General features: G+C 51.0%; 4 protein-coding genes across 4 annotated transcripts; 1 reads left to right on the forward strand and 3 right to left on the reverse strand.

Annotated features, from left to right (window-relative positions):
- Positions 1 to 1,293: 1,293 nt before the first annotated feature.
- Positions 1,294 to 6,857, reverse strand: BDV37DRAFT_48419 (P-loop containing nucleoside triphosphate hydrolase protein). Its single transcript, XM_032090741.1, has 10 exons — positions 6,258 to 6,857; positions 5,899 to 6,199; positions 5,584 to 5,830; positions 4,463 to 5,519; positions 4,128 to 4,393; positions 3,792 to 4,057; positions 3,672 to 3,727; positions 2,918 to 3,595; positions 1,894 to 2,829; positions 1,294 to 1,825 (listed from the first exon to the last, which is right to left on the reverse strand). The coding sequence occupies exons 1-10, from the start codon at positions 6,426 to 6,428 to the stop codon at positions 1,682 to 1,684; spliced, it is 4,122 nt and encodes a 1,373-aa protein (XP_031935095.1). The 5' UTR covers positions 6,429 to 6,857; the 3' UTR covers positions 1,294 to 1,681.
- On the forward strand, positions 6,470 to 7,869 carry BDV37DRAFT_48407 (SDR family NAD(P)-dependent oxidoreductase). Its single transcript, XM_032090739.1, has 3 exons — positions 6,470 to 6,909; positions 6,972 to 7,539; positions 7,618 to 7,869. Exons 1-3 carry the CDS (start codon positions 6,748 to 6,750, stop codon positions 7,773 to 7,775), a joined length of 888 nt encoding a protein of 295 aa, XP_031935096.1. The 5' UTR covers positions 6,470 to 6,747; the 3' UTR covers positions 7,776 to 7,869.
- On the reverse strand, positions 7,870 to 10,215 carry BDV37DRAFT_48408 (putative transcription factor). Its single transcript, XM_032090740.1, has one exon. It carries the CDS (start codon positions 10,121 to 10,123, stop codon positions 7,964 to 7,966), a length of 2,160 nt encoding a protein of 719 aa, XP_031935097.1. The 5' UTR covers positions 10,124 to 10,215; the 3' UTR covers positions 7,870 to 7,963.
- A 460-nt stretch (positions 10,216 to 10,675) lies between these two features.
- Positions 10,676 to 11,706, reverse strand: BDV37DRAFT_276643 (cupin domain-containing protein; the record flags this gene model as incomplete). Its single annotated transcript, XM_032085595.1, has 3 exons — positions 10,676 to 10,999; positions 11,123 to 11,576; positions 11,612 to 11,706. The coding sequence occupies 3 exons, from the start codon at positions 11,704 to 11,706 to the stop codon at positions 10,676 to 10,678; spliced, it is 873 nt and encodes a 290-aa protein (XP_031935098.1).
- Between the last annotated feature and the right edge of the window lie 1,127 nt (positions 11,707 to 12,833).

A 12,833-nucleotide genomic window follows, 5' to 3' on the forward strand; every position in this document is an offset into this window, starting at 1 on the left:
AGCTATTTAAAACTAAAATTAGTTAAAATACTATTTTAACTATAGAAAATAGTAGTTTTAATAGAATTTTTAATAAGAAATATACCTTTTTTTTATATAAAATTAATAAATAGAACCTTTTAATATTATTAATAATATATTCTTATAGTCGGTTAAAATAGTAAAATTAATACTAGATTAACTATAGTTAACTTAGCTTATTATCTACTATACTTAGTAAAGATTAATAATCTTAGTACTAAACATAGTTAATCTAGATTAACTATCCAATTTTTAACTTAACTATAGTTAAATATAGAAATTCTATTAACCTAGCTATAACCTAGCGGTTAGATATAACTGACCCTATTAACCTAACCTAACCTGGCCAAATGCCAGTCTATCAGATATCTCTTGCTTAGAAATTGGCTATTATTATTCTATTATTATTCTGCCTTGTATATCTATCTTCGATAAGGTACGCTAGACAAGGGTCTGTAACACGTATGTACATGCCCCACCTGAGCTGCTCTTGCTAAAAGCGTTATGCATTCTCCGGGCTCTCTATGCCGATAATGGAAACTAGGATCGATTACCTCTTGTATTAGAAGAGTCTTCGCGATACTCGTGTGTCCCGCTTGCACCGCTATTGCAAGTGCATCATAGAATATCTCAAGTTTTACGGTGGTTGAAACTCCGAAACTAGCATTCAGTGAATGCTGAGCAGTCTTGACCATCCCTTGATCGGCAGCCCATAAGAGTGCGGACATCTGTCCATGTATAGCATTGAAACGATACAAAAAAGGGTTAATTATGCTGTGAAAGTCGCGGTTCGTCCTGGCTAACAAATTCATATCTGATCCTAAGGCCAGAGAGCCTGCAATACGATGGAGAATTTCGTTTGGCAGGCCCAACAACGGCCGCATCGCGTTCTTTCTTCGGTTGACCGAGTTATTGCCTTCGAGGCTGGGTGGCAACTTTTGGGCGTTGGAGATGCAAAGTAAGGACGCTAATAAGAGAGGAGATAAATCCCAGAGGACAGAATGGATAGAGGGGTCCTACACGGAGAGCAGGGTGGAGATAGACAGTAGACAAGCAGGAGTCGTCTGAATACCCCACACTTTTGCCCCGTCACATGACGGCCACGTCTATTGCTCATACACAGTAGGGGGCCATTGTCACATGTTGAGGACGCGCGAAAAAAAGACACCAACGTTTTTACCTGTCTAAATGCCATTGGTGTCTTCTCGTTCCAGCTAGTACACCAAAACCTATCAGTTGATTGAGACTGCTTCACTAGTAAAGCTTATGACCTACCGCCAGTTACTTGCGACAAAAGACAAGTGGTGAAAGGTGGGGTAGAGGAAGCAAGTGGTGATTGAACTCCCATGAACAAGCAAAGAGAAAATCAGAGGAGTATATATGGAGATGCTTCATATATGTACATGGATTGAACGCGATGCAGCACAACCGAAGGAGATGTGCCGCGTCCTATAAAGGTGAGGAGATAGGATGTTGCACGGAGTGTGAAAAGTAGCTGTGTACATGGCAATATATCGCCCTCTCTCTGCCTCCATTTGTCAGTCTTATCCTACATTTGTATCCGTTCCTCGTTATATCTCGTATTCTCTCTTGTGCGCAAACATGCCTAAGTAATCGATATGGTGATCGAAAATTCATGACTCGAAGGTATTGTCGATAATCATGTCGATCGGCGTTTCCGCCATTTGAAGATAAAGATGAGGTATGTCGCCAGCACCGCCATGGTGTAGTTGAAGAGGATGAACCCAATGAAGATGCCGACATTATTGCCACGTTGTGAATAACTCATGTCATATTGCTTGACCTATATGATCAAAAAGAAATCATTAGCTTTCTTCAGAAAAGAGGATGAACTGAAAAAGGAATACTGACATATTCATCTCCATTGGCATAGGCACAATACTCGCACAAGCCCGTTGCATTGGGATCAACCAGATAACCTGTAGAACTAGCCAGGCCAAAGAATTCGGCCGTGTAGGAGGCACATGTCTCCCCCGCGGGCGCCTGGAAAGTGGTGAGCTCGGAGTCACGGCATATAATTTGAAGAGCATGCATGGCGTTGGTACCAATCCCCTCGATGAAGTAGAATAAGGGGGAAATATTGTAAAACCACCGCCATCCACGCGGAGTCAGAGGTGGCGGCGACAGGGGCCCGTTGAAGGTATTGACGACCAGCCAGACGAACCCCGTCGCCACCTGTGCAGCGAGGATAGTGGGGAAGAGGGAGGCAGTCAGTTGAGCGAGACTCGCGACGAACAGTGAGTACAGCTCGTACATGAGGAAGGCGTACCCCGCGCGGGTCGACACGGTGAGGTAGCCGACCATGTAGTACCAGAGAAGCCAGTAGATCAGCCCGCCCAGGAGGGTGAACGGAATCTCCACAAGCAGTGCGCTGACGGTAAAGATGCTCCAGTGGTACACGCGTGACTCATTCTCCCGCGCCAGGAATTGATCGCGGAGGAGGATGAAGCGAGGTTCAATCTGGAGACTGAGTACGGGACCCGTGATCACACCGACGAAGATTGAAAACATCCGTCCGCGGGAGTCTGTCAGATCGTTGGACAGCTGAAGAAAAGTGAGCCCATTCATCAGTCCCATCCAGATGTTGAGCTGGATTTTGCCTAGCACGTAGTCTGAGTCACGCCAGTAATTTGTGAAAGCGCGTTGCGTGACCACGCGGAGCTGGTCGAGATAAGAGGCTGCATATGTCCGATCAGGTTCTGACGATGACTCCTTGGCTTCCTGCACCTGGAGCAATTTGTGAAGTTGCTCTTGTGTGGAACCATACTCAGGCGACTGCCGCCAAGTCTATTTCATCGAGAAGGTCAGACTCGCGTGATTGATTGAGACAACAACACTGACGGGGTAGGGAAGCGGGTGGGATAGTACAACATACCTCAAACCAGTCTGCATCAGGCTCGGCGCTAACTGCCAAAAGGTAATCCGCCGGATTTTCGGTCTCTCCGCAGCGCCGCGTATAGCGAGCGAAGTAATCCAGGATCTTTTGGCACCGGGAGCCCAACGGGCCGAAGTAAACTGTCTTGCCGCCGGGCACCAACAGAAGCAAGTTGTCAAACTGTTCAATCATCTGGGCAGAGGGTTGGTGAATCGTGCAGAGGATCGTCTGGCCAGCGTCGGAGAGCCTACGCATCAGTTGTACGATGGAGAGGGCTGAATTACCATCCAAGCCGGACGTGGGCTCGTCGAGAAACAGAACAATGTCCGGCTTCGCAGCTAGTTCGACTCCGATACTGACGCGCTTGCGCTGTTCGAGATTCAATCCCGCCCCTGGCACTCCGATCATGGCTTCGGCAATATCCTCCATCTCTAAGAGTTGTATCAGCATTTCCACATGTCCCATCTTCTCGTCCCAGGAAACCGTTGCCGGACGACGGAGGCGTGCGCTCAGCTGGAGAGCTTCTCTAACCGTGGATGATGCCAGGTGGATATCGTTTTGGTGGACAAATCCTGTGCGCCGTCCCATCGATGCCGGAAGACTCTGCCCGTTCAGATAGAGCCCTCCGGATAAGCGCCCAATCTGGATTCGCTGAGCGAGGGTATCAAGGAGTGTAGTCTGTACAGACACCGGTTCTGTCAGCCTGGGGGCTCTATATGCACACAGCGTCCCAATGAGTTTGCACATTACTTACCTTGCCTGCACCAGACATACCCATTAATGCAGTCATCTTTCCGGGCTCAAGCCACCCTATGAGAAAGATAAATTGATGAGACGCCTTCTCCCTCCGAACACTAACCCAGGGAGGCCTTACCTGAAACTTCGTGTAGCAAACGCTTGTTGTCGTCGAGCTGAAGTGATAGTTCTTGCCATGTAAACACACTCTGGGTCGTCTCTAGACGGCCGATCACTGTCACATCGTGGTTGGAGCTAGGCTTGGACTCCTTCGTCTCAGTGACACATGCTGGATCCTCGATGTCCTTAGAGCGCGAGGGCGATGCTTTCACCCAGGACGGTAGCCTTCGGTAAAATATCGTTGACATGTGTTCAGCCGCATGATGGAATCGTTCCATTCCAATCCTGTATGTACAAATAAAGTCAGCGTCTATCCTGCTGAACTATACATTTGTCGAGAAGGAAAGAAACACACATTACCACAGCCGAAAAGAAGACGAAGAATGCGGCATTAATACCGACATTTCGCCACAAGTGCGTGTGTTCGAAGCCATACTCGGCCATTAGATAGAGCCTCCCGGCAAGGGTCAGTTCACCAGAGACAGACCCAGACACTGCACAAGCCTGATAACTAGTCTCATTGTATGCCGCTCCTCGGGGAACGATGTCCTGACTGCTACACTGATAGGAGCTAGTCCCAATCTCATTGAGAGAAACAGACTCGAAGATATAGTACATCGGCTGGTTTAGAATGGCAGACGGTTAGCACACTCTGAGGCACGCATTCTGCATCTGTTGGTTCTTACTCACATCAAGGTAGCGGATCCAAAAAAGCCAGACCTTCATGCCTGGGGGAGTGATGTAAAAACCCGTATATATAATGAACACATTGAGCAAAAGCCCGACAGGGAGAATGGCTCGAGTGATGGAGTTAGTGAAGACGGCAATAGCCCGAAACATGACGCTCAGTGCCATTAGGCCCATATAGAGGCAGACCAGCCAGGTGAAGAAATGCCCCGCTGTGCGCTGGAAATCAATCATCCAGTAGATGGGGAGTGAGTACAAGATGAAGATAAATTTCCAGGGTACGTCCGCGAGAATCTGGCCGAGCGCGTAGGCGCCCGGACGGTAGAACCGCAAAGCCTTCTGCTTGAGCAGGATTGGGCGCTGGACAAACGTATTTCCGAATTCGGCAGAAGCCTGTAAACCCATAATGAGGACGCAGAAGAAGAGGGCCGAGGCGCGCGTGTATAGCCCTTGCGTCACGGGTCTCTGATTGCGGAACAGGGTACCTAAAAGCAGAGCTTGCACAATCGTCCCGGCTGCCTCAGCGATCCAGGCGGCCCGGTCGGTCAAAAAGATCTGATAATGGCGGACTGTACACTCATATACCTGACGGTACAGCGGCAGAGCGTACCCCGACGCTCTTAATTTGCCCCCTGCTGTGGATTGCGGTGGCTTTGCGGCCTCACTCACTGTCTGCAAGTAAAAGCTGCTCTCCCTGAACCGGGTCTCAAAGTCAGCCGGGTGAATTGGCACCGGCCGGTCAAGATCTGTTCGAGGGGTCCGACCTTCTGGGGCTGCAGACATGGATGCCAGAAAATCAGAGACCGAAATCCTTGGAGAGCAGTAGAACCCAAGGGACTCAAAGTAAGCTTTGGCTGAAGTTGCCGGGCCGTAGTATGCGACACGCCCGTCATTCAAGACCAGAACCTTGTCGAAGAGTGCGACTGCCGCATCGCTAGCTTGATAGAGAGACATCGCGGTCATACATCGACTACGTGTGGTGTATTTGCGCATGGTGGTCAAAAAGCGAATGGCGGTTGATGAGTCCAGGCCTCGCGTAGGATTGTCAAAGCAAAACAGACTTGAGTGATGGTACGGTTAGTGAATGCCTTTCAGTTGTCGCAAATGTTTGGAGGTTCACTCACCTTGCGCGGGTGCACAGTGCCTCAGCCAGAGATACCCGACGACGTTGACCGCCGCTCACTCCACGAATATGGTCACTCCCGATGCGGACCTGTGCTACATGATCCAGTCCCATGAGTTCAAGCACAGTCTGTAGGTCTTGTTGGAGGTGTTTAGCGCGATCCGGGTCGGAGGTTGAACGGCGGGTATTGAGAGCAAACTTGAGCGTGGTGCCGACTGATAATGTTGGGAAGTGGATGTCGTCCTCTCCTGTAACGTTTCCATGCGCCTCTTTAGCACTGTGCAAGATTGCATAGATGGTGCAGCGGTTCTCTTACCCACGAAGGCCACTTGGTTGGCTCTGGTCTGGTTGACGGTCCCCGCATCCATTGGCCCATACCATACATCGCCCTCCATCGCCAAATACTCATCCCTTATGTTCGCCAGGGCTTTCAAAACGGTGGTGCATCCACTGCCGGGGCGGCCAACAACCATCAACATCTCACCTTGTCGAATCGTACCAGTCAGACGCTGGAGGATTGCCCGGGATGGAGGAGGCTTCCTAGAGAACCAGGTCGCTGGGTTGGCGAGCTTCGACAGCCGTTGCAATGTTTCAGGGACGTTATGCATCCGTTGATGCTGGTGAAGTTAGTGACGCGGCACATCAAGGGAAATGCGAGTGTATAGGAAAGCAAACCCCGGCTCCGGCTCCTATGACAGACAGATCCTTTAAGATTATGTCACCCAAACGTTCCGATTCTGTGGTAGTCTGGCGTTTAAGAAAATCATCGACCAGTTGGTCGATCTCTGCATCTTGCTGAGTCTCTTCGCTGGAGTCGTACTCCTTCGTGTCACTCGAGGATTCCATGATGCAGAGATTGACGTGCTGAGAATCCAGATTTCGAGACTGAGTTTCTCCGTAGAGCGACCTATTGAGAGGACTTTTAAAAGTGTCCAAGCATCATATCAAGGGCACTGATGTCGGGTTACCAAATGGAGCAATAGTTGCCCCTTATGGTTAGACTGGGGGAGGGCTGCGACGGGCTCCACCGTGGAGTCGCGGATAACATCGTGGCGCAGAGATAAATAGCAGAAGCGACGCAGGAGGAGAAAAGCAAAATTCTCGGCTTCCCCAAGATTGTTGCACAAAGATTCATCACAATTTCTCCCAATTCCCTCCATTTGCCATGTCTGATTCCCAGATTGATCCTGATCAGTTCACCCGCGCAGGGTCTATTACCAAGGACTACTACCGCGATGTCTATCCCACCATTGATCCCACACGGTCAGACCTCTCCCAAGCGGGCAAAGTAACGATTGTCACGGGGGCAGGAAAAGGAATTGGACGAGTAAGAATGACCTCTGTTCCGTGCCCGAAGGAAGCACAGCTGACGTTCCCAATTCTCCACAGGCCATTGCACGAGCTCACGCACAGGCCGGGGTCAAGGGACTGGTTCTCATTACCCAATCTGCTCAGTCAGCTGAAGAGACGAAGGCTATTGTGGAAGCGGAATTCCCCGCCGTCGAGGTGCTGGCCCTACCTACAGATATTACAGATGAGAAGGCACTGGAACAGACTTTTGTGACTATCAAGGAGAAGTTTGGAACCGCAGTACACACCCTGGTCAACAATGCCGGCGTCTTCGCTTCAGTGGCGCCCGTGGCCGAGTCCGACTCCACCACATGGTGGAAGGACTTTGAGGTCAACGTACGGGGGACATATCTGATGACGGCGGCATACCTGCGTTTGATTGCGGATGAGGCCGCGGACTTTCAACCAACCGTGGTGAACTTGATCTCGACGATTGCCCTGACTCCACCGGGACTGAGCAGCTACTTCATCAGTAAGCTTGGGGTGGCCAAATTCACCGAGTTCATTGCAGCGGAAAACCCCCGGGTGGCCGCCTACAGTCTCTCGCCGGGCATCGTCCTCACTAGCATGACGCTGGATGGGTTTAAGCCATTTGCCAAGGATACCCGTAAGTTCCAAAACCACTTCTCTGCTTCAAGAAGCAACCTGTGCGATCGTAACAATTATATTCTAATGTTTCAAATAGCGGAGCTACCGAGTGCTGTGACCGTATACCTGGCAGCGAAACGTCCGCAATACCTCAATGGGCGCCACCTCTCCTGCAATTGGGATCTCGCAGAGCTCGAAGCTCGGCAATCGGAATTTTTTTCGTCGGATAAGCTGACGGTGGGTCAATTCATCTGACCGGGGGACTTACTTATCCCGGTTCTTGAGATTGGTTTGGCTCCCTTCTCATTGGTGGAGCATATCTGGTAACCCGATTTTATGTACATGATTTATAATATGCCATAGATTTTAGACTCGGAGAATGAACCTGTTAAGGCTGTATGAATTACGAGCATGATACTGGGAATAAATACCAAGAATCGTAGTTACGACGTGAAAAACTCAGTACCTAGTGGGATCTCAGGCACATCCATCAGCATATCGTTGATTTCGTGGCAGTACCCATACCAAATATTGGGGTCAACAGTATCTGCACAGGACCATAACGCATCATCCTCGCATGTGATCGAGGTAGGCTGCTGGTGCTGGTGCTGCTTCTCGGGTTCGACCAGATCGAAGGTTTGCACGCCCCGACCATCATTCCGATCATTCGGGGCTGACGATTGCGAACTGAGCAACTCCATCAGGGCACTGACCCGCCCCAGCAGATACCGTGTCAGATGAGCAGCTCGAGATGCAATCGGGTTGACTGGTCCTGCTGCCTCGAAGATCTGGAGGGACCGTTCGACATGCTGCTGGGCAAGAGGGAACCAGTAGCATAAGGGGTAGGCCAGCATAAACCCGATAAGGGTCAGAACGGCATTCCACAGGTACTGGTAGACCTCGGAGCATCCATAAAGACCATCATGATAGAGCATCCGAAGATGGATGAGGTCGGTGACGGTGAGCGCATGTTGTATTGCGGTGGTGGCGTGCACATCGGCTTGTGGACTCCGCTGCGGCACCAAGCCACGACTCGGAAACTGGATGAATGAATGATGAACCCACAGGACAATGTCGTGATACTGGAGCTCCAGGAGGGTTCGCTGTAGGATCACCGCCGGGGCCAGGTGAAATGACAGCCTTGCATCATGATCCTGCTTTAGCCCATCCTGGGTAGCAGCCACTGCGTCGGGTTGGTAAGCTCCACAGGCAAGGGTGATATTGGGAAACAGTTTTGCTTCCAGGATCCGATCTCTCCATTGATATAGGTGCTGAATTTCCCGCGACAGATAGTGCGCATAACGCTCGATCTTGGTGACCGAGTCGACTGTTTCTGATACAGCATGCAAGTGATCCTCCAGCGACTTCGCCACTTGTCTTGCCGTCACAGTCAGTGAGATCGACGCTGAGTAGTAACTGAGGTCGGGAGCGGTCACAGAGGACTCTGGTGTCGGATGCGGCACGGTAATTGTCTTGTCATTCAAGGAGACCGCCATCGGCTTTCCTAGCAGGCGGGAACAATGGAAATCGAGATGAACCAACTTCCACCAGATTCGCTGGCGTGTTTCCACCTCTTGTGGCGGCAGATGTGTTCTTGGGAGGCGCTGTAGGTCGAGGGACTGCGTGAGTCGCATGGCTACACCCATTATGTTATATGCCGCCTGATGTTCTCCCGAGTTCAGTAAGAAGGCAGCCATGAAGAGATGCCGCTGCACATCTGCCATAGTCGGTTCTGCGTAAATGATATAGGCATTATTTGTAGCCAGTGCTTGTTGGAATAATGTCACGAACAGTTTCGCTACCAGAGGGCTTTGAGAAGGATTCTCCACATCACCGGATGATACCATGCCCTTCTGGATGCCCAGCAAGCGGTTATGAAGCCCAGCATGATAGATCGATTGCAAACAGTAGGCCATAGCAGCCTGTCGCAACGGCTCCGAGCGTCCATCCAACATTCCCGCCAAGTCCTCTGCACTGACGATCGGCATCAGGAAATGATATCGAGTCCAGAAAATATCGAACAGTGTTTCCTGAAGCTCGTTTAGGCTGTCCGGAGTTAGCTGTGCAAGAACTGGCTCTACTCCCCCTCGCAAGTCTCGTGACGAACACGGAACGTCTGCAGGGGCTGCTTCGGTGGGTTGAGGAGACGGTCGGGTCGACATCTGGGACACCACGGAGCAGAAATTATTCACGCGAGAGATGAAGCTGGCGAAGGAGTCCAAGTGCCGTGAAAGAGGAGCGACAGCAGCATGATGTATCGATGGAGTCCGCGGCGGACTTAATCGGGGCCTCACTTGCTGGCCTGGGACCGCCTGGTTCGGGGCGGAGGGAGGTGCAGGCTGGGCGTGTGGGAAGCCAGATGGGCCTGACGGCTGCAACTCTCGATTTCCAGATGAGGAGGGGCGTGGATGTGCATTCGGATGTGGATGTGAGTGTGAATGCTGCGAAGGCTTGTTGCATGGCACCTTGTTCGTAACACACTGGCCACAGGGTAATCTGCCATCACAGCGGACGCGATGCTGACGGCAGAAGTCGCATGCCCGGCGCACTTTTCTCCGCTTGACGAGTGGTGTGGAGCGTATCGATACGAAATTGTAAAGCATTACGAGAGGGTGGGGGGATCGGCAGTGATTGCTAGACCCAGGGGACGGCACGACGGAGTTCAATGCAATTTGAAAATTGACGATGATATAGAGATGGCGGCAGAGGTGAAGTAGCGTCAAGTATGTCCATTGTGGAATAAAGTAGCATCAGGCCCAATCAGTCACTGACCTCACCTGACCCATTATCACGAGTGGGTTCCTGTCCAATAGGAACATGCGGAGGAGCCAGCCAATCGCGTTCCCTGGAAAGGCGGCGGACTGCTGGAGGGTCCACACGTATTTCCTTTTAAATTAGCTTGCCAAGACCAAGCCTCCCAGTTTGGACGCAGAGCTGCCCCATTGGGTCTAGATTCGGGAAAACCCGCTGGGTGGCGTGATTCCTTCTGCTTACACAGAAGTTACGTGAGATGCGGCCGGCGATCACGCTTTGCTCCGGGGCCCTGGGATTGGTTCTCGCCGTTGGATCTCAATCTGTTACTGAACCGACTAGCCGACTTGCATACTACGTTCCATGAGTTCTCGGGAGCATTTTGATTTTAGAATTTGACATAGCTAGTCTACTAGCTTGGAGTGAGGTTTGACGAAGCGATCGGTGCCTCCTCCATCCCCCCACGCACGTGCGCACTCCTCCAGCTGCGCCCAATCGAGGGCGGAGGAGAACGAACGCCCCACCAGCCGTCGTGTGAAGAAAGATGACTCCATCTTCTTCACGGCGTACTCCCAGTCCGTGGTATACTCCTTGAAGAACGGCCGGTAGCCCAGCAGACCCCCAATCCAACGCCCCACAATGATTCCGCCCCAGTACCCGATCGTCTTTCGCAAGCAATTCGGTACCCAGGCTGGAGGTAGAAGATACGCATCCCCCGCATCATATGTCTATTCACACCGACCCGTTAACTCTCTGTCGGCTCGAGGAAGGAGTAGCAGTTGGGGGGAGGGATGAGTGTGGTCTCAATAAAATCCAAAAACAAAACGAAAAGGAAAAAGAAGAGAACATACGCAGAGTAATTGGATGAAATCCATCTTGCCCTCGTGCACCAGGTAATCATGCCACAAACCATACCAATTCTCGAAGAAAACGCGATCAAGTTGGTAGTCCAGACCGGGATCGGAGGCACTGAGGATAATGACCATGTCTTCGGTGCTGTCAGGGGCGATGTAGAACCGGTGGATGGACCCGGCCCGGCCCTGGACCTCTCCATCTTCGGGCGTCAGAATGCGAGTCTCACCATTGACTTCAAGGCACATACGTCCTTGTTCGACCCGGAAATATTCGTTTTGGAAGGGGTGGAAGTGGAGGGGAGGGCCGGAGGGGTGATTCAGTGCTGCATTGATCCGTTCATAGTCCGGGTCCCCTTCGTCAATGGGAGGCTTCAGGCTGTACTTTTGACGGAAGCAGAAGCACCGACCCGGCGGGGGTTCCAAGAATTCGGTAACAAGGGCGCCTCCAAACCTAGCAGGGGAGAAGTTAATGGACGTCCGGAAAACCTAATACGGACGGTGGTAAGAGGAGGGAAAGCAATAACGCACTTGACGACAGGATTACTCCCGGCAGAGACATGGTATGGGATCAGAGGAGGCATGGCGAGAACAGAAGGGCAAACTCAGATATCTAGGACCGCTCGCAGGTGTCTGTGTATCTTCTCTCTGCCATTGACGACATCCTTCCGACGAGACAGGTTAAATACTTGACGGTTTCGCCGAAGAAGAGGTCAGTCCGTTTTTTCGTTCCGATCGCTTGGCAAGATTAGGATAGCAGGACTCAGATGCCACCATCATCCCAGTGGTCTCTAGATAATCTACGTTCGTTGTTGGACTAGTAATAGCCTGTGTCGTTAGTTAGCAGCTGGACGGGAGACTTCAAGACTCACGGTCGATATATCGGCAAATATGACTCCTGGGCCTTGAGAATTTACCGAGAATAGACGTCTCATGAACAATACAGAGTTGGGGGGCCGTTCAGCAACACCGTCTGGACTTGCATGCTGCCATTAGCCTCAGATTGGTGTTGCTGAGGGGTGGAAGCGGAGCCAATCAGATGTCCAGGAACGATGGCTCACTAGTATATCACTGCATATACACCTATACTATAGTAGGTATTTAGACCGACTCATCGTTTCAGCCGCCAGTCACGGTAATTAGGCTTTAGCTGGTGGGGCGCCCTGTTCTGGTCCGTCCGCGAGCCGTCCCTTAGAAATCTCGCTTAGCCGTTCAATAACGTCAGCCAAAAGGGAATCTCTCGGCAGTTTGCCGAACCTACCATGAGCCCTCATCAGCCGAAAGATAAACTATACCCAGATCCCACCGTCAAGATCAATTGTAACCATGCCTCAGGGCAGACTTTGTTGATAAAGTTGCCTATCTCGGCCTAGTCGATGCTAGACATCCTTTGCAACTACTACCGACTACAGCTCCGGGAGTGAGAAATTGCCGACAATATCAAAATTGAGAGGGGAAGGAGCCAAGGGGAACAAATTGGATAGAAAAGCCGGTGAGAAGAGATTTTGCAGGTTAAAGTAAGAATATCAGCATTAGTATATAAGACTCTTGTCCGCGTGCTTGAACTCGACAAAAAAATGTAGATGGCCTCTTTCGCTGTATCAATTCCTCCTCCAGTCCGCCAGGTCTGCCACAACTCTTGAATTTTGATTATTCCCTCCTTTGATTGGCACCATGATTGTACCTCAGGCGAAGACAGCTCTTGAAGTTG

Source organism: Aspergillus pseudonomiae (genome assembly GCF_009193645.1).
Source record: "Aspergillus pseudonomiae strain CBS 119388 unplaced genomic scaffold BDV37scaffold_141, whole genome shotgun sequence".
In the NCBI taxonomy this organism is placed as follows: Eukaryota; Fungi; Ascomycota; class Eurotiomycetes; order Eurotiales; family Aspergillaceae; genus Aspergillus; species Aspergillus pseudonomiae.

What these genes read in the sequence shown, in the direction of transcription:
- BDV37DRAFT_48408 (XM_032090740.1), bottom strand. Translation starts at nt 10,123, where the DNA reads ATGCTTTACAATTTCGTATCGATACGCTCCACACCACTCGTCAAGCGG.
- BDV37DRAFT_48419 (XM_032090741.1), bottom strand. Translation starts at nt 6,428, where the DNA reads ATGGAATCCTCGAGTGACACGAAGGAGTACGACTCCAGCGAAGAGACT. An exon ending in TCATAGGAGCCGGAGCCGGG is followed by an intron (nt 6,200 to 6,257) that starts GTTTGCTTTCCT and finishes TAACTTCACCAG; the next exon opens with CATCAACGGATGCATAACGT. An exon ending in GTATGTCTGGTGCAGGCAAG is followed by an intron (nt 3,596 to 3,671) that starts GTAAGTAATGTG and finishes GTGTCTGTACAG; the next exon opens with ACTACACTCCTTGATACCCT.
- BDV37DRAFT_48407 (XM_032090739.1), top strand. Translation starts at nt 6,748, where the DNA reads ATGTCTGATTCCCAGATTGATCCTGATCAGTTCACCCGCGCAGGGTCT. An exon ending in CAGGAAAAGGAATTGGACGA is followed by an intron (nt 6,910 to 6,971) that starts GTAAGAATGACC and finishes AATTCTCCACAG; the next exon opens with GCCATTGCACGAGCTCACGC. An exon ending in GCCATTTGCCAAGGATACCC is followed by an intron (nt 7,540 to 7,617) that starts GTAAGTTCCAAA and finishes TGTTTCAAATAG; the next exon opens with CGGAGCTACCGAGTGCTGTG.